The 25,590-nt window shown below is 45.0% G+C and overlaps 2 protein-coding genes across 3 annotated transcripts in view; both read right to left on the bottom strand.

Moving 5' to 3' along the window:
- The window catches only part of syne3 (spectrin repeat containing, nuclear envelope family member 3), a 39,191-nt gene extending 35,740 nt beyond the window's left edge, over positions 1-3,451 (bottom strand). For both annotated transcript variants that reach the window (XM_062522768.1, XM_062522769.1), the window contains exons 1-3: positions 3,316-3,451; positions 1,484-1,665; positions 507-679 (exon numbers count right to left, since the gene is read on the bottom strand). In XM_062522768.1, the coding sequence (XP_062378752.1) occupies positions 507-679; positions 1,484-1,627 (317 nt within the window). In that variant the 5' untranslated portion in view covers positions 1,628-1,665; positions 3,316-3,451. The remainder of the gene's footprint in view (positions 1-506; positions 680-1,483; positions 1,666-3,315) is intronic.
- Positions 3,452-4,861: 1,410 nt separating this feature from the next.
- gabrr2a (gamma-aminobutyric acid type A receptor subunit rho2a) lies at positions 4,862-21,981 on the bottom strand. The gene is made up of 9 exons (XM_062522944.1): positions 21,806-21,981; positions 20,119-20,225; positions 14,550-14,617; positions 11,244-11,467; positions 10,279-10,361; positions 9,810-9,950; positions 8,883-9,035; positions 7,849-8,057; positions 4,862-5,283 (listed from the first exon to the last, which is right to left on the bottom strand). The coding sequence occupies exons 1-9, from the start codon at positions 21,925-21,927 to the stop codon at positions 4,972-4,974; spliced, it is 1,419 nt and encodes a 472-aa protein (XP_062378928.1). The 5' UTR covers positions 21,928-21,981; the 3' UTR covers positions 4,862-4,971.
- Between the last annotated feature and the right edge of the window lie 3,609 nt (positions 21,982-25,590).

Here is a 25,590-nt window from a genome sequence, read left to right as displayed (position 1 = left end):
TTAAAAATGTCAAATCGGTGCCTTACTGTTTACTGTGAATGATATATACTCTGATAGCCTTTTAAGAGCCTATAAAGAGACATGAGTCTCAAACATGCACGTCTCTGACAGTGTGGCAAAAACATTTAGCCCACTGACTCTCCAGGCATGTGTGTAGTTTTAGGTCATTCCAGGACGCCCAGGCCTGTGTGTAGTTTTAGGTCATTCCAGGATGACCACCAGGCCTGTGTGTAGTTCATCTCCTTAGAGTTCTAAGGTTCTATCTGCGTTCTGAGTAGTTCTGATTCAAAGTTTTAGGATTCCATACAGTTATACTGATAAGCGGAACAAACCTCTTTAGATATGATGTCCAAAAATGCATACATCTACAAGAATCACCTCACCTTCTTAATGTGTCACAGAATGAGAATACATCAGTAACTGAATTTTGACAAAGATGTCAGATAGAACCTTATAATTCTAAAGGGACGAATTGTAGGCCATTCCAGGGTGACCCTCTGCAGTACCTGTGGCAGTGGAGGATGTAGGTTGTGGTCTCTTCCCAGAGTGCTTTGAGGTCCCGGAGTTTGGCGTGGGTCTGGTGTTTCGTCTGCTCGTCTCCATTCTGCAACAGAACCTCAGCGGCCACCAAGGCCCGGTCCATCTTCAGTCGACCCTCATGTTCCGACTCACGGATCCGCTTTACACACAAACAGCCACAGGAATGAAACGGAAAGATGAATGAATGGATGGAAGGGGGGATGGATGGATGGATGGATGGATGGATGGATGGATGGATGGATGGATGGATGAATGAATAAATGACAAATTTGAAGAAAGACAAATGGAAATGAATCTGCATATCAATAGTGTGCCAATTTCGCTTACAGTCACAAAGTGTAATACTGTAGAATACAAAATTCTAAACCATTGCATCATCATCTCTATACAGGATTACTTACAGTGCAAATAACTGGTAAGGAAATATACTTTGTCAAATACAAAAAAAAAAAAACAATCTGATAATGTCTTATAAACATGTTATGAACATGCCTGCGTAAAATGGACTCGTCTCTCACAGGCTCTGTAAGCATGTGGTCTGTCCCATGGGCCGCTAGCATGCTGGTACCCTCTCTTCTCAGCTCAGTCAGGCATTTGACTAGGAGGTGTCATGGCATGGTGTGTAGTGTCAAGGTCAAGGGTGGCCCTTAATGGGGGTCGGAGTTGAGAGCCATGACTCGTGTGTATGTGATTTTAAGTGTGTGTGTGTGTGTGTGTGTGTGTGTGTGTGTGTGACTGTAAGTGTGTGTGTGTGTGTGTGTGTGTATGTGATTGTAAGTGTGTGTGTGTGTGTGTGTGTGTGTGTGTGTGTGTGTGTGTGTGTGTGTGTGTGTGTGTGTGTATGTGATTGTAAGTGTGTGTGTGTGTGTGTGTGTGTGTGTGTGTGTGTGTGTGATTCTAAGCATGTGTGTGTGACGTGCGATGTGTGTGTGTGCCCCCTCACCTCGGTCTCGTGGAGCCTGGCCTCCAGGGCAGCGCGGGGCCCCTGGGTGTTGTCGTTGACCCGCAGGCGCTCCTGCACCGCCCTCATCCAGGCCTCCGCCCCCTCCAGGCTCTCCCCAAACTCATGCTGCTCCTGCTGAGTCATCCGCACACAGGCACAGGCACAGCACCAAGCAACCCTGCCTGGAGGAGAGCCACTGTTAACAGTGTGTGTGTGTGTGTGTGTGTGTGTGTGTGTGTGTGTGAGAGAGAGAGAGACAGAAAGGACCAACCCTGCCTGGAGGAAAGGCACTATTAACAGTGTGTGTGTGTGTGTGTGTGTGTGTGAGTGAGAGAGAGAGAGAGAGAGAGAGACAGAGACAGTAAAGGACCAACCCTGCCTGGAGGAAAGCCACTGTTAAGGGATGGCAGCTCTGTTGGCTTCTAAGTGTTTGTGTGTGCACGTGTGTGTGTGTGTGTGTGTGTGTGTGTGTGTGTGTGTGTGTGTTAGAGAGAGAGAGAGAAAGAAAGAGAACCAACTCTGCCTGGAGAGAAACCAATGTTAAGGGGGGATGTTCTCTGTTCTGTGCTTCTCTCTGTGTGTGTGTGTGTGTGTGTGTATGTGTAAAGGAATTTGGCAATCTCACACAATGCAGAGACAGTATCTGCATCAACGGAAAATGTTGTCAGTGGGTGGCCTGTGTGCATGTGTGTGTGTGTGTGTGTGTGTGTGTGTGTGTGTGTGTGTGTGTGTGTGTGCAACGGAGCTTGACAATCTCAGTGCTGAAACTGCATCAGCATCACTTGAACATTTCATCAGTGGTGGCCCGTGTGTGTGTGTGTGTGTGTGTGTGTGTGTGTGTGTGTGTGTGTGTGTGTGTGTGTGTTTACAAAAGTGATTGAGGTTCTCTCCCTGTATGTGGGAGTCAATACCCCCCATCAAATTGAATCACTTTAGAGCTAAACATTACACAATCACGACTACTGTGATAGCAGCCAACTAATCACGAAGCAACATTTTACTGATGAGTTCCATGCAGTCTGAGGGGACTTGGCTGCCTTGATATTCTAGTGTGCAGGAACCTCTGGTTTGAATGACTCAGTCCTCCCAGCGCATAGTTTCCGTTCTGCCGCGCCATGCCACATTGCTTTAATGGCCCGCGCAGACACGAATCTCGGGCTTACATTATCACTTTTACTTTTCTATGACGCAGGCCAGCAAATTCGTTGGTTTCTAAGAACAAAATCTGTTCTGTCCGCTACAGTACAAATGAGATACAATAATAGCAACAGTAACGGATGGTGAATAAGCTAAGCTGCCTGGTAACTTGAATATGAACATTTCATCCAGCAGTATTTAGAGTTATAAGGAACGCCCCTCCCTGCCATCTGTCCCGAGAAAAAAAGATGCAAAAGTATGCCCAAATATAGCAAGTTCAGACAGGGCTACTGTGTGACCACGTCTTCCAAATCTACAACGCTGCGATAAGAAGGATATCGCTACTGCATGTAATTATCGACCTCCGGTGAACTACATGTGCGCTTCCTATTTTGGGACAGGAGGATCCCATTGATTAACCTTATGACAGGACTGTTCCGACTCGTGTGAGTTACGCACAAAACACAGGAAACGAACACAAACACCTGGTTCCGCGTTGTTATTGCCAAATCTGCCATTCATTTCACGCGGTGAGGGGATAAGAAATACAGTAGCTGTCACATAATCTCACATGCAGCTAAAGTTTGATCGCTGATGACTGACAGTGCTCAACAGTGTCAGCTCAGCACAAATCTTCTAGCGAATGAAACTGTAATACAACGACGACATAAAACACAGCATTTCTGCTTACTTACGATTATGAGGGCATCTGCTGTCAATACGCTTGCAGGCGGCGAGCAGTGGGCTATGCTTCTAAGTTTGTATGATAGCGCAGGAAGTATTTACAGGCCCCTTCACTTGAATCAGTCAGCTAACCTGCTTTTCCAGGCGAGAGCAGCAAATCCACCGAGCAACCGATAATCTGCGCAAGCTGCGTCACAGCGCACGTCAAGATTCAAATTGAACGCGCGCTTTTGAGTGACAGTCAAATTCAATCATGCCTACTTCCAACTGTCGGAAATACAATGTTGACATTGTTGACTTGATGAATGCACAGAGCAGATGTTTGTTTTTGTAAAATACTTTTTCTTTAATTTATGTTTATTCTATAGAATATGATAAATATATTAGTACATTCTTTTCCACCAATGCAAACATGGATTTAAAAGAAGCAAAAACATTGCAGTAGCTTTATCACCGACAGGATTTCTCTGTAACAGTACACTGACAACCATCTAGTTACACTTTTTTTTTTTTTTTAAATCAAACCAAAGTCACTTAAGGCAGTATAAGATGCTAGTCACAGGACTGATCAAGTTTAAGATGATTAAATCAAGAAGCCCCTTGCCTTAAGCTCTATTAGTGTTAATGGATAATGGATAAAAAGCTATAAATACAATGTTGCCTGAAGAACATCAGCATTTGTGAGTTATCCTAGAAGGAGATATACACTATCACATGTCCAAATCACTGTGATGCAACAACACATGAGCTCATTTGCTGGTATAATCCCCATCCCCACATTTCAGTCACTTTGTTTTTAATACCCTCTTAGATAGCAAAATAGGGCCACGTTTCTTTTAAAAGTGCTTCAAATGCTTGACGTAACCATGTACATTACAGTACAAACATGCTATTTATTTAAGGAATTTTGTCCAAAGAGACAGAAACACATACACTCATGAACGATTGTTCATACATGCGTGCTTGCACACAAATGCACCCAAGTGCACACACTCTCAGAGACATGTATATATATACAGACACACACTCACACACAGACACACACACACACGCGCGCACACACACACACACACACACACACACAAACACACACACACACACACACACACACACACACACACACACACACACACACACACACACACACACACACACACACAAACACAGATAAATATCAGATCAACCTAACTGAAAGCAAAGCTAACACCAACATCACTTTGTAACATTGAAAACAGCATCAGAATTAAACTGACATTTGGTGGGTCACTGTATCTCAAGCACATATCAAATGTCTGTGATAAAATCTTTGAAGTAAAAACATCCCGCTCCGATCTCCGTCTCATCCTCGTCCCCAATAAATAAGAACATTGGATTGGAGCCCGGGATTGGGGTGCCCTGGCGCATCAGCAGTCTCTATGGGCACCCAGCTGGCATGTGAAAAAATTTAAAAAAAGAGAGAAAGAAAGAAAGAAAAGAAGAAAAAAAAACACGGAACCCTTCACAACAACAGGAACAGTAGATGCTGCAACACTCAAGTCTGTGGTCATCTCGGTGAGGAGGACGCATTTTCTTTTTCTTTTTTATTATTTCCGCAGTTCCTTAAGGGGTTAGCGTAACCCCCCCTCAAGGCCTGAGCCTGTACGGCTAAAAGTCCCCTTCTGGTCCGATCAACAGTAGACGGACCAGTAGATGAGGTTGAAGATGATGTAGGCCCCGGGGAAGATGACCCGGGAGTAGGTGTCGATGGCGTGCGTGTTCTGGATGATGCGCAGGCCCCGCAGGCCGCCCTTCTTCTTGGTGGCGGTGGACTCGCTGCTGACCGACAGGTGCACCACCATGTGCTCCTGCTTCTCCCGCTCCTCCGCGTGCATGATGGGCGCCTCGGTGTAGCCCGCCAGGCTGTTGGTGTCCGCCTCGCTGTACGTGCCGTCGCCCATCATGGTGCCCGTGTGGGACATGCCACAGGTGCAGGGCAGCGACTGCAACAGACAGGAAGTGGGGTGGCGGCGGTGGGTGGTGGGTGGTGGGTGGTGGTGGTGGTGGTGAGGGAAGATGGAGGATGGAGGGGGGGAGGGGGGGGGTGTGAACAGATGGTGCTGGTAAGAGCTTTGCACACACACACGACACAATGCCTCAGTTGTGTGTCTCCGTAAACATGTGTGGCTGGAATCATGTGGTGACTGTCAATCACGGCGGTAAGCACTGCCCCTGAGATCTGGTGATTGGTGGGGATTGATTGATCTGGCACACAGCTGACGGTGCCTGGGCCAAAACGCGGTTAGATCTTTCCCAGAACCGACGCCTAGATGTGGGACCGCGGCCCTGATTACAAAGCGTGATCCAGCAAAAGCCAATCTCAATGGGTGTGTTCCAGAGAGCCCATTTACCAGCAAAAAAAAGAAAAAGAGGACGGCTGTGTTCGCTAAACACACTACGGCAGACTCTGGCATTGATCTTAGCCCAGAACTGGCATGCCTTGGGTCTGGGCAGACATGGATTGGTGTGGAGGAATTTAAAGAATCTTCTAATACATAGCCTATCATTATTCCACACAGGAAAAACAGCCCCGATAGGCAATATTTGGTATGTCGTCAGCATTAGCCACCAAATCAGTTAGGGTGAGTTTATCGACAGATCAATCTCCAGCCAGAGAAAATCATCCTCGGCGTAAAATTGAATCCTGTCTGCTCTAATCCGCAAGTGGAGGAGGGGTCTTGGGGGGGTGCAGATGAGAAAATAACCTCACTTCCTGCCTCCACAAATAACTCCTCTGTCAAGTTATCACAATCCCATCCTACACCCCCTTCTCTAGACAATCATTGACTTGATCCCGTCTCTCACGGTTCACTGACAAAATGAACACAACTTTTCCCACCAGGTCCCTACTTCTCAGCGAAAACAAACTGGCTTCATACTGTATAGTCTGGGTTTGTACTTATACAAGTAGTTCTTCCATACTTCCTCCAACCTCACACACACTCACACACACACACATGCATGCACACACCACAGGCCATATAAAACATATTGAGTGATGTTGATAGATATGGCCATTACATGAAATCCTCCAACCACAGGCCTGAGGAAGTTAACATAGCCTAGCTGAAATGGCAGCACAAGAGGTTTATTTTCCCCTGTCCACTATACTGTACACCAACAGGGTATTTCAACTGATTGTGACCCAGGGACCACATTCATTTTTAAATTATCATTATTAGAGAAGCATCCTGAGGAGTGAGGACCACCACTGAATTGAACATAGTGATCCCCACATCAAAACTTCATTATTTGTGCTTATTATACGGCTCTTCACAATGCAAGTAGAACGCTCCATTGACTTGAATGGGACTTCCCAAAGCCCTGCTGGTCATTATTTTTGACTAGATGACCTCTGAAAAAAATGGCAACGGAGTTTGTGCTTCTGATTTAGGTCTGTCATATCACTTCGCAACAAGTCCGTTCGCTTATTGCAATGGAATTTCATTGAAGCTAGTCAGCTAGTAGACGTTGCCACACAACACCTGAAACTGTCCAGTTCTATCTGTTTTCGGAAGCCACAAAATGGTAGCCAAGTCATTGCTAAAGACACATTGTGTTAAGTTTTACTCGTTTTGGCAAGTAGCAAAGCGGGATAATGTATAGAACACAGGTCATTATCGGGAAAATAAAATACCTTCAGGGTGAAACAAGACCCCTCGGCTTCGTGTCGGGGTCCGGTTCGCCCTGTTGGTAGGCTACTTATTTTCCTGATAATGACCAGCGTTCTCTACATTATCCCTTACATACAAATCATTATTGAATGCAGCACAATCAGGGACCAGTAGCATGTCCTTCACAGGCTTCAAGGTGAGGACTGCATGTACTGCTATGTCTTCTTGTTCTCTCATTGTCTTTCTGAACTCACTGTCTCACCAGCAGGGTTGTTCAACCGACAGCAGCTTGAGGACCACTGCTGAATAGAAAACAGTGACCCCAGAGAAAAGCTATATTACCTGTGCATACCAATCATTACTGAATGGAGCAGAGGCAGGGAGCACCGGTCCAGCAGCAGCCTGATCATGGTCTTTTGGGCCCCACGGCACAGTCAACTTCAAGGCAGCGCTGCCACCGATGACTTCAAGGCACCTACTGTAATCCTAACCTTAACCTTTGACTAACCCTAGCGCCTTCCGCACACTGCTGCCTTGAAGCTGACGACGGGGGCTCAAAAGACCATACAGTAGATCCCAGCTAGAAATACTTTCACAGGTCTTTAGGTGAAGACTGCCGTCGTTGTTGTGTTGTTTAAAATAATAATAATAATAGGCTTTATTTGTATAGTACCTTTCAGCTAAAAGTACTTTACATTTGGATAATTTAACACAATAATAGAGAGAATAGAAATAAGAAAAAAGGTGCAGTAATACAAACAAACAAACAAGCAAATCAGTAAATAAAACATTTTAGAGAGATTAGAAAATAGTAAAAATGAGGTTTCTGAAGAGACAAACACAACAACTACTGTACACCCGTTCCAATGAAGGCCGTGTAAACAGGATGTTTACCTGTTCTCTCATCCGCTCTCGGAGCTTCCGGTCCCGCCGCTCCTGCACCGTGGTCAGGTAGTTGACGGCGGCGTACTCCAGCACCGATAGGAACACAAACACAAAACTGACCCACAGGTAGATGTCCACCGCTTTGATGTAGGACACGCGAGGCATGGAGGCGTTGACTCCGGTAATGATGGTGGACATTGTGAGCACAGTGGTGATACCTGGGAGAACACAACCACACCAGAACTCTCAGTCTGAAGACATTCAATACAGCATACTTACATCTATATGCATCTTATGCCTGATCACATTCCATACAACATATACACTTATGTATATGCACCTTATGCCTATGCACATTCCATACATGCATATACACTTAAATCTATGCACCTTATGCTGCGCATTCCATACATGCTTATACACATCTATGCACCTTATGCCTATGCACATTCCATACATGCATATACACATCTATGCACCTTATGCCCATGCTCATTCCTATGTTCATACATGTGGACATTCCTATGCAGCATGAATGCATACTACTCTTTCATTACACCTTATGTGGATATTGAAGCCAATATTTGTAGTGTTTTATGTGCATGAGAAATGTCATTTTGTGATCTTGGCAAATACATACAGTAATTTAGTCCACACCTATCTTATCAATAATATCATCAGTAATATATATATATATATATATATCTGTCTAACTGTAGAAATAAAAACAGTAGAATTTTTGTGAACTTCATTTTATATGAAGATTTTAAACAGTAGCACTCTGTGGAGCGTAACCCTAAAGCAGACAGATAGTGTGTGTGTTTGTGTGTGTGTGTGTGTGTGTGTGTGTGTGTGTGTGTGTGTGTGTGCGTGCGACTGTGCGTGCATGTGTGCGTGTTTATGTGTGTGTGTGTGTGTGTGTGTGTGTGTGTGTGTGTGTGTGTGTGTGTGTGCGTGCACGCAATTATATGTGTGTGTGATGTGCCTTTATTGTCATGGCACACAGTGTCGCTATAAAAACCCAAACTGGGTTGTTGTCTGACCTAATGAGACTCTGGCGGGCACGGCCCTGCGGTCGATCCAGAAGGACACCCAGGACAGCATGACCATCAGCGTGGCGGGGAAGTAGGTCTGCAGCAGGAAGAAGAAGATGTGCCTCCGCAGAGTGAAATTGATGAACAAGCGGTTGTACCAGCCTGGAGGAAGAAGAAGAATAGAAACACAGACACGCAAGCACACACACACACACACACACACGGACACACACACATGCATGCATGGCCACACATACACACACATACATGCATGGACGCACACACACATACAAACACACATACACACACACACACACACACACACACACACACACACACACACACATATATATGCATGGACGCACACACATACACACACATGCAAACACACAGTTAGGATCTGCATGACAAAACATTTTATACACTTCAATTTACCACACACAGTGTGTATTCAGTCCACGTCCGAGACTGAACTATTCTTTTGAATAAGGTCCTAAGACCGCCCTAACACATCCCTTATTGTGGTTGGTAATATCAAAGCACACACTGTTGCTTATAACCGTTATATCTAGTTCAGATGCTTTTCATCCCCTAAAAATCTCTATATGAATAAATTCAATATGTATGATAAACAACACACACACACACACACACACAGAGATGATTGCACACACACACACACACAGTCTGAATATTCTATTCACACGGTCTGAATAATCCATCCACACACATACACATATTCCATCCTCACACGCACAGATACATTTTCCATCCGCACACACAGACACACACACACACACACACACACACACACACACACACACACACACATATTCCATCCACGCACACACACACACACACACACACACACACACACACACACACTCCATCTGGGCCGTGTCTGCTTGTGGTAGGCCTATGATGAGGTGTGTGCACCTGTGCTACTGTAGAAAGCCAGCCTGGAGGTGGTGTGGAACTTCTGAATGAGGAACTGAGAGAGGGAAATCCTCTCGTCCGTGCTCAGAGACTCGTCCCCGTTCTTCCAGTACAGCATTAAGTCCTCATCCGTGTAGGCGTCTGACGGGGGGAGAGAAAGGAACCACAGGATATTAGGCTCTCTCTCTCTCTTGAGAGGCCTCCAGAAAGACTTTTGTCTTCCATTGCTGCCAATACTGTACAACAGCCAGACACACAAGACATCCATAAATAGAGAAATAAAACCAGGAGAGGCTACAGAGAGAGCTGTCAGCCCTGGCTGTAGTCACAGCTAACACCCAGCACAGACATACATAAATAGAGAAATAAAAACCAGGAGAGACTACAGAGAGTGTGTGCATGTGTGTGTGTGTGTGTGTGTGTGCGTGTGTGCGTGTGTGTGTGAGCTGTCAGCCCTGGCTGTACTCACAGCTCTCCAGCTCAAGCGAGCAGGTCTGTGAGTCCAGAGGGAAGCGGCTGAAGTCCATGTTACAGGCTGCCGTGACCGTGACTCTGCACAGCAAAACAGAAAAACACATTACAGTCGGGCGCGGAGAGAGAGAGAGAGAGAGAGAGAGAGACTAGGCCTCATCCATATCCGCACATCAGAAATGATACGAGTAACGCTAAATAAACACAAAGCTTCCCAAAGTCACAGCTGCTGCACACAGAAGCAAACCATCGCCTCGCATCGCGTCCTACGGTCGCTTCTTCCTCATGTAATATTCACGAGGGGGGAGAGAGAGAGAGAGGCACTATAACTTGTGAGCACAATTGCCTCCGCTCCGGCTACGGCTCCAGCTCCAGCTGAATTCATTCACTTGGGCCCAGTAAACGCCTCTTGGTAGACAGCCAAGATGAACTGGGCCAGTGCCATCGATAGTAGACAGCGGCCCTCGAGCAGGGAACGCACTGTCCAGCCTCACAGACTTCACCGGCCGCCCTGAGCCCTGACCTTGTTCGCTGGGCGGACTCACCACACGCCACCAGCATTTTTCTAATTTTAACGGTGACACGGCCAACATGCAAATGCACCTGTTTATATGGTTGTTGTTTTTTTTTGCTCCCCCTTCCTCTTCAGTGATAGCTGTAGTTCTTTTCTGGGAGCTTGTTAAAAGCTGCATACGCTCTGGGTATTTATGTTTATACTGTACCATGGCAAACCAAATAAAAACAACCCCCGATTTGCATTTCATAAATAACATATTAAATATGGAAGTCATAAACAATGTGAAATAAGTCCATCTGATAGTGAGACACTTCTATTTCATAATAATGTCCTTAGCTGTAGAATACAGATGACGCATCTGACTTCTGATTTATTAACTATTAACTAAAAATGTTAACAGATATATTCCGACATAATGATATACATCACCAGATTATGTCATCTACCTGAGGCTGTAGAGGACATGACCATCAGGGAACACACGTAGCATGATGTTGTCAGTGGTCGTGTCGTGGATGAAGGACCTCTTGGAGTGGACGAAGAAGACGTCGGGCACCCAGATCTTCTTCACCAGGCGCCCGTCGAAGGTCATGCTTTTGTTGGTGGAGCTGGTGAAGGACAACCGCTCGTCCTTCCAGTAGTGTCTCAGGTACAGTGTCATGGTGAAGTCCTGCGCAACAAACAGTCCGCCATTCACATGTATTCATTTAATCAGTCTTTTTTCCAAAGCAACTTCTGTACAGGTATGTCAAGTTATATTTCAAGGGCGTTGTTACAGTACATTGTCCCTGCAGCAACTCAAGGTTATGTGACTTGCTCAAGGGCACAACAGCAGAAGCCACAGCTTTCGCCCGCAGCAACTCAGGGTTATGTGACTTGCTCAAGGGCACAACGGTGGAAGCCACAACTTTTCTGTCTACTCACACGCTAGCCCAGCTCCTTAACCAATACGCTAGCACCGCCATTTATGTCGGGGGTCTTCAAAATAATTTCCTCCAAGTGCTATTTTGACAAAATGAACATGGCCGAAGGCTATATGTTAGGCTATTAGTAGCAGCATGTATTCACATAGGCCTAGCTGATCCACCCAAAACAGCTGAATAAGTTTTGTATGCATTTTAACGCTCCTTCCCATTCCTTTACCTTCTGTCCTTGTGAATTTGATTTGATAGGAATTTTATCAGGTTTACCAAGTGACTTTGTTATCAAATTCGGAAACATTTTCCTCGAACCTTATTTAGAGAGCTACTCAGAAACAGGTGAGGAGCTACTGGTTGGTAGCTTGCGAGCTACCTGTTGGAAACCCCTGATTCATGTAATTTCCTGTAGACAGTGTGGGTGATGATGTTCCACATAGGTCTGTGTCTCAAACTGCCCACTTGCACACTTCAAACACTTATATAGTGCAGATATTGGGGCCACACTAACCATCAGCAACATGCAAGTAAGTGCTTAGTGCACACTAGAAGTGTACTGATGGAAATATGCGTTTGAGACACAGCCTATCTATCTATCTATCTATCTATCTATCTATCTATCTATCTCTCTGCCCAGCAACAGCTGTGAGCTTCCTGATAGCTCTGGCATGATTGCCTTGACTGCCTGGACACAAGAAATGGTTGAACATTCAGCATTCAAGGACCCTCCACCAAAACCACACCTGAACTGGCAACAATAATAGGCTTCTGCTTTCTGAACTGCCACAGCCAAACCATGTTACAGTAACACGCAAGGCTTACTTATTCACTTTTTTTCTAAGCTTACTATGCACCATCGTCATGTTACATGTAACACAAGGCACTTTTTTTCACTAAGCTTACAATGTGCTATCCTCATGTTAACGAAACACACTTCTTTCACTAAGCTTACGATGCACTATCCAAAGCACTATCCCCATGTTAACGAAACACACTTCTCTCACTAAGCTTACAATGTGCTATCCTCATGTTAACGAAACACACTTCTTTCACTAAGCTTACGATGCACTATCCAAAGCACTATACCCATGTTAACGAAACACACTTCTCTCACTAAGCTTACAATGTGCTATCCCCATGTTAATGAAACACACTTCTCTCACTAAGCTTACAATGTGCTATCCCCATGTTAACGAAGCACACTTCTCTCACTAAGATTACGATGCACTATCCTTAAGTTTCATCCTGCTGTGTGCATGAATCAGCACGTACGTGCACATACAGTACAGTACAATTCGAGGAAAAGCTGCAACATATGGCACAGAACATGATGAGACATGCGGCATATAAATAATACAACTTAAAGAGGACTGTCATAGGACTGTATATGAGACGTACACACACACACACACATGAATATAAGAGTATGTATCCTCTTATCTAACACGGAACAGAAAATCCATCATCATTCCATCATTATTTTCCAAAAATGGTGTGTTCCTTTAAAGATCACTGCCATATCTAACATACAGTATGCATGTTGCACTGCCATATTTAACAATATGCATGTTGTTCCCATGTAGTCAGTTTCATATACAGTCACAAGCGCTGCATGTGCAGAGCATGTAAAACAATGATGTTTATTAGCTGGTAAACTGAAGCTGAAAAACGAGGGTAATTCAGACTCAAGCAATCTTCCAGCAGCTGCTCAAACTCTCAGTCAGCCTCAGTGTATGAGCGTGTGAGCGTGAGTGTGTGTGTGTGTGTGTGTGTGTGTGTGTGTGTGTGTGTGTGTGTGTGTGTGTGTGTATGTGCATGCATGCGCGAATCTGTTTGGGCAGGTGCTTATTCAGGAGAAGTTCCAATCGAGTATGATTTTGTGGAAATGAAGATGTCTTTGGAAAAATGCCTTTACTCCACCTGCCAAGCACAGGACTTACACAAACACCTTATTTGCATGGCCCTGAAAGGCACCAAAACTGCATCGCCAGAAAAACATGAAAGTCAACCGTAAGTGGAGATGTATATGTTAGCCTATATATCTACTTCATATGCATATGGGGTACACATGGAGGTGCATTTCAAAACTATAAACTGAGCAGGCGGGCATTGAGATGTCCATCAGGCTGTGTTTATGTATTCTCCACTGACAATAGTGCGTCAAGATGGCTCTGTTTTCTATAGAAGGGTCCACTGCTGTGCGTCAAATAATTGCATGCAATTTACGTGGCAGTCTTTGATTTTTCCATCTGAAGAGACACGGCTCTTGTCATGGCCATAGCAGTGCATTCACGTCCAGCTCATTCCTCCTGACAGAGGGGGGTTGTAGAGGAACCTATTCTGCACTTCTGCCACATTAAATCACTAAAGCAGATCATCTTCCACTCTTGCCATATCTGTCTCTCCCCAGCGTTATGTAACAGCCAACATTTGGTGCTGCCCATAATTATGTATCGTCAACAATAGTCCTAAAATGTCTTTGTTACATCACAAAGAGGCTTTCCCACCGGGGAATACAGAAACAAATCTGCATCAGAGCCAGCGATGTCATCTGTCAGAGCGGGGGAACACGCCACCAAAAAAAAAAAAAAAAGAGAGAGAGAGAGAGAGGAAATATTCAGCTCCAGTCTCCTTTTATATTTCACATCAATTTGCACAACTGAAGGCAGCAATTGCAAAGACTGGTGTACGACAAAAAAAAAAAAAAAGGAAAAAGAAAGAAAGTTTTCTCAATCATATGAAGTTGTTGGTTGGAACGACTTGAAACAAGGTCCATGAAATGCAGAGCAAATTGACAGGGGCCTGGAGGTTAGACACAGTGAGTCACCAACCTACCATATCTACTTCTGAAATACTGTCCAAACTCTCCACCTGCACATCCACACCGACGGGAACAGCAGGGCCTGGAATAGAAAAGAGAGAGCGGAGGGAACAAGAGAAGCATTTTATATGTCACACACAGATAAGATGATAGGTTTGAAAGCACATCTCTCCTGGAGATGACAGGGACCCGACGACCTGGAATGAAACGGAATCAAATCTCTACGTGCCCACGGCTGCTCTGACCCCGGAGCTAGTGCCACCGCACGCCGGGCAGACACGAGTCTGCAATCTTCTCGCTGCCCACAGAGGGAGTAACCGCGCACTCGTGACATCTGAGGGCTTTCTCTCCTCATGGGGAGAGAGAGTGAGAGAGAGAGAGAGAGGGGGGAGAGAGAGAGAGTGGGAGAGAGAGCGAGAGAGTGAGAGATCATGTCATGCTGCTGGCTTTGGCTTTCAACGTTGATGTCGACACAGACAGACACTTAGTACAGTGTGTGACTGTCCTGTTGCTAACACTCGCTAACACTCTCAGCCATTCCATTTCACCTTCATCTCGTCGGGGATTAGGATTATGAAGATATCAAACACTTCTAAGCCCTGACCACGGCCTGGACGATCCATGATAACGTACATACAGTCCATATGCAGGAAAATAATGCAGGTTAAAGGGAAGATTTAGATGAGATTTCAACCACATAGACACACAGCCTACACTATACTGTACAGTTCAGAAACGGTAATCCGATTAGATTATCAGAGATGGCTAAAGTATGGAGAGCAAAACATACTGTACCAGTTAACAGTCACCTCAAGTAATCCTATGTGTTCAGGAACACTGGAATAAAACGCTGTATCTTTATACAATTACCTTGGTGACTGTGGAGACTCAAGGACAAGATAAATGACATCTACCAAAAGACAATATGCAGCCATCTGCGCACACATAGATTTGGAAATGTTTCAGAGGTGTACAGCTGTCTGTATTTCTTGTTCCTGCATTTAGAGGACATAGAAAACTCTCTACTTCTCTTATCGGTGAAATTTTTCAAATTAACTGAATGACAAACATAGAAATACATTTCCTAGGAGAAATCAATATGTCCGTGCCAATCCACCCCCTGCTGCTACATTCCTGTTTATCAGTCACATCTGACCTCCTCTGAAATTGGTGTATCCATGAATCTACTGTAATTAGTTTCCAGTGGAAAAACTGGATCGTGTGTGTTTAACTCTTCATGCTGTGCTTGAATTTCAGCATAATAAATTGTATCAAGACGGTGTACAAGATAAGATCAGTGGGCACGAATCATGCACTAACCATCACAAACAGGTGTCTATGTAAAAGAACGATGCACATGAAACCATTTTGTCGTGCCTAATTTGCCTGTTCCTGGACACGTATCATTAGCGACCAAATGGAGCTTGGATGGACCTGATATCCCCCCCGCCCCACCCCATATTTGGCCAGTGTCATCGTGGACAAACAGCTGTCAGCGAAGGCACGGCGCGATGAGGCACAGCGAGCCGGAGGGATTGTAACATGTGCTAATCCACGCTGGCCAAGCCAGCAGAACCCTCCGCCAGATTAATCTCGTCAGTCAAGCTACGCCACTGAGATACAGTCAAAGTCGGTCCCAGATGGCTGGGGCTCACCCAACAGACAGCAATGTTTAAGCTAAGCTTCTCTCTCTCTCTCTCTCTCTCTCTCTCTCTCTCTCTCTCTCTCTCTCTCTCTCCCTCCCTCTCTCTCCCTCTCTGTCTGTCTCTGTCTATCTCTATCTCCAAAAAATCTAAAAGTTAATAAAATATAAGTGATTACCACCCTACTGTAGATTGCCCATGTGGCGAGGCATGCCATTTGAGTGATTTGCGGTGGACAACTGCCATGGCCATTTGGTATGTGTGGCAGGAGCGCTTCTGCTGTTGTGAGCAAAAGCTGTGCGGGCATGTGCAGAGTGCCATGCCATGCAATGCCTCCTCATGCCAACGTATGGTAGGCTGGGAGCGAGACCGCGCCAGTTCTGATACAGTCCTTAGCACAATTAGACGATAACGATCTCTGCCTAATTCTGTAACGGGAGATGAATTATGCTCCAATACTTTTTCACATGCCAAATATATCAGCAACCTTCAGGCACTGCTGATAGAAGTAGCAAACCACTTGTGAAGCATTGGATATCACGATCCATCTTCTGTTACGAGGGCATCCTTCACTGAAACCAATCCATCATATTAGCTAATGTCATACCAAGGAATTATATATAGAGATATATGATGTCTGTCCTCACTGTGACAGTCACACCACGTTCCAGACACGTTTCATGGCCATTCTTACACCATGTGCTTTGCCATGGGGGGGGGGGAGACGTGAGTGCTTTTGCTTCTACATGGAATTTAGCCATGAGCTTAATGCAAGCGGTGAAAAGCTATCTTCTCGCTGGATTAACAACATCAGTCCAGTACATTTTCCATCTCTTCTCACTCGGAGGTCGTGACCCCTCCTCAGCTGGACTGGACTGGACTGAACACAGAGCTTTACTCCCCTCCAAACTGTATCCACCTGAGCAGTAAAAGCCTCCATCCATCATCACCAACACAGAGCAGAAGCTGCTCACAGCCATTTAACCTGAACTTGGACAGCTCAGCCAACAATAGGCTCCTACAGAGCCAAGAGCCTGTGGGTGGGTGCTAATTTTCCGCGAAAACCCAGTGGTGATTTTTTTGAAAGAAAGAAAAAAAAAACAAAAACAAAAAGATCACAGTCAGGTGCCTAAGGTTTGTGGGGTGAGGGGGCGGCAAAGTGATTTTTGTTCTTACACAAGCACGTTCCTGCCTCACCCCCCCAACCCCCCCCCGCCCCCCCCCCGCCCCCCCCCCCCTCCGTCGTTCGCTCTCCCACGTGTTACAGAGGGGACAACCGCCCTGCAGAGGCACCCCCACATCCAGCGCGCCACATCCACATCGCCACATTGGAGTGGAGGCGGTGGCGGCACAAAATTGTTTCTTCGCCTCGGGCGCCGAGCGAGCTAGAACCACCAAGGAGGCAGAGGCAGCGAGCAACACACCAAGTCTGAAAAGCAAACCGCATGCACACACACACACACACACACAAATACACACACACACACACACACGCACACACACACACACACACAGACACACACACACACACACACACACACACACACGCACAGACACAAATACACACACACACGCACACAGACACACACACACACACACACACACACACACAGGATCACTCTGCCTCGCTGCAACCAATTAGCTTATCCTTACCGGGCACTTGGTGGGAGGATGTATTTAACATGATGTGCATGACTTTAGGGACGCAATGCTGGGCCCACCTGCAGAGCGAGGCACAGGTCCACACAATGTTTACTAACTCCCAACAGTCAGCAGCACACACGCAAACACACACACACACACACACACACACACACACACACACACACACACACACACACACACACACACACACACACACACTCTTCCCAAAGCGAGAGAGAGAACTAACAGGAGTGGACAGGTCAGCCCACTGCGTCGGTCCGTCAATACGAGCTGTTTATTCTCCCTTTCACGCACAGCACACTGAGTACAGAGTGACCGATGCTCCTAACAATCAGCATTAGGTGGAGTTTCCACCGATCTTAAGCCTTGGCTACCAACTTTTAAGTCCTTCACAAAGAGCAGCCTTAAGCCTCTACGATTTCATCTGAGCCAGGAATCAGCAAGCAAATAGCCTTGGGGGGTGGGGGGGCTTCTGCATGAAACTAAGCAATACATCTGCCGATACATGCTGTGAAATTACAGGCAACAAGGTTTATTTTTTTTCCTTCTTATCACGCATGCACTGTGAATACACTCATAGTGCACTAGGGGCCAGTGTGCAGGTGAATCTGTTTGATTAGTATTGTTAGTCATGCATTATTCAATATGATTAAATCCCAATGTGTTAGCACTGCCAGATCCCACTGAGATGCTTCCGCAGTAGTAAAAAGAGACAGCTTCATTGTGTGAGATATCACATGGTTTGTTTTGTCGCTTTCAGGAGCAGGAAAGTGCACCTAATTTACAGTTTCTGATTTCTATTATGCATCACGACACATAATTATAATTTGTTTGCTGTTATAGTGCGAGCGACCAAATTGTTGGGCCCCTATTGATGATTTATGAAATTCAATCTCGGTTCTGCATCTGATGACATTATGTGCCTTCAGCTCTGGGCTGTAATAAATGAACTGAGCCTCGGAGCGCCTGCTGTAATCTGGCCTTTACCACTACCTTTAGAAAGAGGAAACGGAACAGAGAATGTGTAGCCTTCCTCTTATCAGCCCAAGACTGAAGTCTTTTTCTGCACTGTCATGTCCTGTAGGAGATTGGGAGAGCAGAACACTTCCAAAAGAAACTATTCCGCTTAACTGAAGCTGAGAGAATTCCGACACGGTGTTCTCTCTCTCTCTCTACCCCCCTCCCCTCCCTCCCCCTGCGCAAATCAAGAACCCATATGCTACAAAGTTGCAGCGGAACTGGAGAGGAAATGAATATTTAAGGCAATAATAAGAAGAACCGAGCAGGTGAGAGGCTGTCTACAAGGATACAGCTGAGGGAGAAATTAACATTAAAGGTTTCATGTTCAAATCACTTCTTGATGCATTTAAGCATTTAAGGTTCTTCCATGGCTTCAGGAAAAGGATTTCTTGCTCCTTCAGCTTCTGGTACAGGGATGCTGCTATATACTGTCGAATTGTGTTATAAAAGCCAGAGCATGAACTCGGCGAAGCCTTCTTGTAGGCTCCTCACATGAAGAGCTGTGCTGGGGAGAATAGCTAGAGGACATTTTGACATGAGAGAGAGCCAGATGAGAGACAACTCGTGCGAGTCTCATTACACGGGCACCTTGCACAAGGGATCAGAGATGTCAAGCTACAGCGTGTTGGCACTGTCTCAGCCACCAGAAAAATTACTTTTTTTAATATATATATATATATATATATATATATATTATTATAAGACTCCAAATGTACTACTACTGTGTAACAGCCACCCTGATTTTTTATTTTTTTTTTCTCCATGCAGGAATTTGCAGAGAGGAATTAAGACGATTTGCCCACGGCTCCAGGTGTAATTAAGAGGTTGGCCACCACACAACAAGAGATTAAAGGGCTCCGTTACCAAATTAAGAGGAGGATTTGGGACAAATTAAGAGGTGTTTGGTCGGGGGAAGATAATGATTATTTCGCTCATCTTCGGGCTTTTTTTAAGGGAAGGATGCTCCTCGCTGACTCCATTGCTGTTGGTGACATTAGTGGGGAACATGACCCGGATGGAGTTCATGCTATGACCTTGACTCAGAGGGTTAGTCAATGGAAATCGGGCTTTACTGTGGGACAACAGGGAGAGGGAGCGACAACAACATTAAGGGTTCGGCTTGATGATTCCCAAAGGACACACAAAAGCTACTAATGAAACATTTGTACTCTAAGTCACTTTGGATTAACAGCTGCATGAGTGAGTTAGTGATTTAGTGATTCAGTGAATGCATCCAAATGTATAAGGGTCTTACCTCCAAACGCTGGCCTCATGGTGAAGTCATGGTCATCCACGCGCAGAATCTGCTCCGTCTTCATCTTCCTGGATTTGGTGACATCAGGTGGCTTCTTAGTCAGTGAACTATCGATAACATGATCAGGAAATCATACCTTGTCATCATCTATTTTAGTTTTACTATTTTAGTTAGCTACTTAATATCCCCTTGCAGCATAGATTGAGGCACTGAGGTTTTGTAGATCTGCTTACTGAATCTAATACTAATTATTTGACCTTTTCCAATGAGCAGGAAACACAACTGCTAAAACAATACTATTCGATGAGAGTTATTTTCAGGAGGATTAAACTGGCATAATAACATTTGATTTATTCATTATTCAATAATGCCACTACTATTATATAATCAGTCCTGTAATATCTAATGCGGTTCGTGCTGGAGTTGGCGTATCCAAAACTGACACAGTTTACTGCTGATCAATTATTAATCATTGTCAGAGCACCCCACAGCCCGCGACCCCGGGCCGGAGCCGGGCCTCGTCTGGGGGAGTTCAATATTGCAGATAACTGGGGTCCTGTTTGATATGATCTCTCATTATCTCCAATCATCTTATTTTCAGCTGGCTCTCAGAAGTACCACATGACAGAATGTAGTATTCACTGGTCTACAGTGGTGAGTGAGATAGCTTCATTAAAACGACTCTGGTTTTGGCTTGTTTGTTTGTCTGTCTTTTTCTTTCTACATCAAATGAATTGTTTGAGATGGGGACAACAGTGACTCAGTCTCTCTCTCTCTGACCAACCTCTTCTGTTGGCATTGCATCACTTCACAAGCTATACAGTAGCACATGTTCTTTGTTGCAGGCAATTTTGAAAACAAACCAGAAATCTAAGCCTATGCCTGACGACGTGGAGACAAATGGACAGCTTTTGTGTTTAGGAAACAATTTCCACTTTGAGTTAAACAATTTTTAAAAAAAAGCAAAAGATTAAACTGACATAATATGATTCCGCTGCGAAACGTTAAGTACATACCGATGCCTATCATACCAGCGCACCACAAATGTATACTGGCAGATGGGCAAAACGTGCTGGTGACACGTGGTTCTTTGGCCGCGAGTGAAATGCACAAAGCACCGCATGCCCATTGATGCGCTGGGCAGGGGGCACGCGCTGTCTGGGTCATGCCAGTGTCTCCGCTCCGCTCCGCTCGCGCTCTGTCCCAATTAAGGCGCGAGGCGCGCTATGAGCGCGGGCTAATTATCTATCCGTAGGACAACTCTGCGCCGGTAAATGCGTACGACTATTCGAAACACTAAATGGGGTTTAAGAGGACTTAAGTGTGTCAATGATCACTAATTGTTATCATATTTCTTCTCATCTGCACAGCCCCAATCTTTCTCGTCACTATCCAAACAAAATATTGAAATTGTCATGTTTGGCAAGATTGTTAAACAAATATATAAAAAATAAAACACCATTGTTATTCACATTCCATGAATATCATCACAATATCATCATATCCAAAATATTTTTTTCATAAGCAACCTAAAAATATGAATTGAATTGAAGTAAAACTACATAAACGCGATATGAGAGCCTTGACTTGGCTCGGGTTAATTACCTCTCCGAAGTGCTCAGCGCAAAGCAGTCGGGAAATATTTAAGGAGAAGAGACACAGATTAATCGACGTCTCACACACTTACGTGCCATGTTTCTGAGTCTCCACTGGTCCCGTCCACCTTCTCTCTCTAGTTCCATGTTTTCGGCATTCAACGACAATGATCAGGCAGAGAAGGAAAAACAGAGACTGTATGAAATAAGGCATTATGCGTTTAGGCTCATGTATCCACAGGTTAGTCCAGAAACCCCATCCAATCCATGTGAGATCCGCACAGGAAACAGCATCATCTTCACCGTCAAACACATTGAGAACGCAAAACTTGCATTGCCAATCGTCAGTGGTTTAAATATCACCGCTGAAGATGCTGTTGCGCTTAGCGCCGTCTCCCGTTTGTCATTGGTTCACAGCTGTACAGCTGTTCTTTGGCGCTCAGACCTAGAGCATCTCCGTGGCCACATGGCGAGTCAGCATCAGCATCGCATGTGAGCTGAGCCAATGCGAGAGCAGTGCTAGCTTAGCCTACGCATCTGGACACAGCCTCCAGTTTGCTGGAGAGCAACAGAAAAAAAACCCTTAGGATTAGTGCGCATACGTAACCTCGGCTATCCATTAGTAGAGTGTTTGCTCATGCTGGACTCCGGCGAATTTAATGACACATCTATCCACCGGTGCGGCGAGCACCTTTGTTAACCTTTAGTGAAGGCAAGGTTTTGGCCTGGGGTAAGATTGGGCGAGTTAGAGGAAACATAGTTCATGGGGGGAAATGATGTCGTTTTGAATCCTGAAAATACTATATATCAACTGTTTCACCCTTTATCTCTGTGCGTCTAAATTAATGCTACTCTGGAAACTGAATTCGGTCTCCAAAAACACTCGATTCAACTCTGAGAGAGATGCTTGCGAGAGCAAGATTTTCCTGTTGGGTTCCAGGCTGTCTCTCTCTCTCTCTTTCTCTCCAGAGGTGCCAGTCTTTGAACTGCACCAAGCAGAGAGAACCGTGGCAAGCACGGGAGCGTTTTCTGGACGACAGCACATTTGGGCATAGCCCAGTTCCATAAGGAGTCTGCCTCGAGGGAGCCGCGTCCGTTACTCCCGGACCCCTAGCGCAGCAGATGGCGAGGCTCTTTTTTTCACGCGCTTTTCCGCCCACTCAGCTCGGGCTCGGCTGATGCTCAGGCTCGGCTTATCCGGGATTTCACAGCAATTCACGGCTGCCACGCCCTGCAAGAGCCCCGCTCTCTGAGAGTCAGCCCGCGACCGATCTGAAGCATTGCCAATGTCTCTAAATGATGCGTTACGTAAAAAGTTGGTCTGGCCTTTTTCAATATTCAAGGGACAAAATCCGTCCTTCGGTTTTGTGTGGTTGGGATTTTGCTAAAGAGTGTCAGACTGTGTGTGTGTGTGTCTCTGTTGTTTGTGTGTGTGTGTGTGTGTGTGTGTGTGTGTGTGTGTGTGTGTGTGTGTGTGTGTGTGTGTGTGTGTGCGTCTCTGTTGTTTGTGTGTGTGTGTGTGTGTGTGTGTGTGTGTGTGTGTGTGTGTGTGTGTGTGTGTGTGTGTGCGTGTGTGTGCGTGTGTGCATCTGAATGTGTGTGCGTGGATCCTTGAATGTGTGAGCATGTTCAAACAAAAATATTTACAATTCAAATGGCATAAAAAACACAATACTAAATACCCAAGGTTAATTTGTTTTTAGCTTGACTGATGTATTATAAGAAGCTTGACATACTTAAAGAGGTTTTGCATATGTATCTGCCCAACACCACATTGCCGTGCTTCTTCCCCACTGCGTGTCCCAAAGACTTACATCAAGCTTTGGCTATGGGGCAAACAGCAGGACCACATCAGCTATTCAGATTTACTCTAATTGAAAGTCAGTGCTCTCATTGAAGAGGGGGATGTTTTGATGTGCAGTGCTTCCCTTACTGTGCAGGGATTTGGGGGGGTAGGGAGATTCCCAGGACACTGCACCTCCAAATGATCAGCATTGCTGGCACCAGGAGCAAAACTGACACTGTGCCAAGCGGACGACAACTGCATAAAGGATCCATACAAGGACGGAGAACAAAGAGGGAGGATCTAAACACTCAAGATCAGCCGTTTCACGTTTTCCAAGGTGCATTGAATAAATAATTGGACAATGCGCCTCTGGCTTTATATTTGTTGCCATGGCTGGCCCTCTGCCATAAGGTCAAAAGTAGAAAGACACTGTGATGTGTATTGGCAGGACTCTTCAGACGCAAAGAAAGTTCTGTCTAACTTTCCCTAACTGTGAGAGAGACAATGGAGCAACATCATCATGATCAAACCTCCCAGTAAAGAAGCGACTCTCTGCACACTGATCACGCTGTGGCAGAGAGAAGTGTCCAATGTTGTGCCTCTATACTGTCTACAGGACATTGCACATTTTATTTGCAATCACAACACTAGAATGTTGCATTGCATTGATCAAGTGCTATTAAACTCACAGAGTGAAAGCTCTAGTATTTTGGCACAAGCCTCACAAGTAGAATTATTCATGGCAATGCTCTGCAGCTGAAGTGTTTTAATAAAGCTTAGGTTTTTCATACATGGGCAGTGGGTGCCGAGAGAGAGCTCCAGACACTTCTGAAGCCATCGACTAAAGTTGAGATGTGCCAGTGGCGCTGCAACATGTGTTCAAATCCTCCATGAATTAAGTAAGTGTTTATGGAAATGACATCTATAACAGCCTAATTAGAGTGGAAGTGAGTAGGCTATTTATGTACTGTAGGCTGACAATTAGGTGACTATATAGAGTGCATACATACAGCACACAACAGTTCATGCCCCCCCCACCACCACCACCACCCCATAATTATGTTCTAGAAATTGTCTGTATCAAAAGTAATGAGCTTTGCTTGATGAATGTTGATTGATGTGTTCTAATCAATTAATCCATAATTTGCTGCTATTACAGCCTCTTCACTCAAGGGGTCTTGGCATTAGGGGATATATGTTAGCCATTACTACATAACTAATGTGTATTTGTGCTAAAGTTACTGTTAGTATAGGCCTTGTGACAGAATAGTAACACATTAAGACAATGTTTTAGAAGACTAGAGAGTTTCTATTCAATCCATATTATATATCAAAAACCAACTGGTTGCTTATCAAGTATGTACCAAGAATACATGATCTTTTCAGGAGGAATAAGAAACAGTTTAATAAAGATGTGTAATGACGCTCAATGCAGACAGTACAGATATGCATTATGCATTTACGGATAACATGTGTTCTCTTAAGTAAAAGTGTTACTGAAGTCTTGCATCATTTGGAACAATGCTTTGGGTCTATGTGGTTGGGTCTATGTTGTTGGGTTTATGATGACAGTAAGGTGAGGCAATATAGAGCAGTGTTTCTGTGTACGAGACTCTTTTCACCGAGTGCAAATTCCTTATACTTCATCAGCACCAGTGTGCAGACAACCTCAACTGTGCTTGTCAGCTCCTATTGATTTGTTCTATAGGCCTATTTAGTTATTTATGTAAGCAATTTCTTTGTATATCTATACATACTTTATGTAGATATGAATTGCAGAATGAAAGTTTGGTAAAAACACAGCGGGTGTTTGAGTCATGGACAATTCTCTCTCAGTGGTCAGACAGCGAGCAAGTCCCGGGTGTACTGGCTCCAATTACTGAGTATCGCTCTCAATATGCAGGCAGTTAAGATGGTATGTGTACCAATTCTTCTTGCTATCCATACAGAAGGCCTGTAAACAGTATGGTTGATGAACCTCGGCTTTATGTAGGCTAATGCAAAATCTCAAAGTAAAGAGTGAAACCAATTTTTGCTGGACATAGTCAAACATAAACACCTTCAGGTTTGATGAACAGACAAACACCTGTT

This window comes from Sardina pilchardus, chromosome 20 (assembly GCF_963854185.1).
Source record: "Sardina pilchardus chromosome 20, fSarPil1.1, whole genome shotgun sequence".
In the NCBI taxonomy this organism is placed as follows: domain Eukaryota; kingdom Metazoa; phylum Chordata; class Actinopteri; order Clupeiformes; family Clupeidae; genus Sardina; species Sardina pilchardus.
This window is presented reverse-complemented; position numbering and strand designations above follow the sequence as displayed.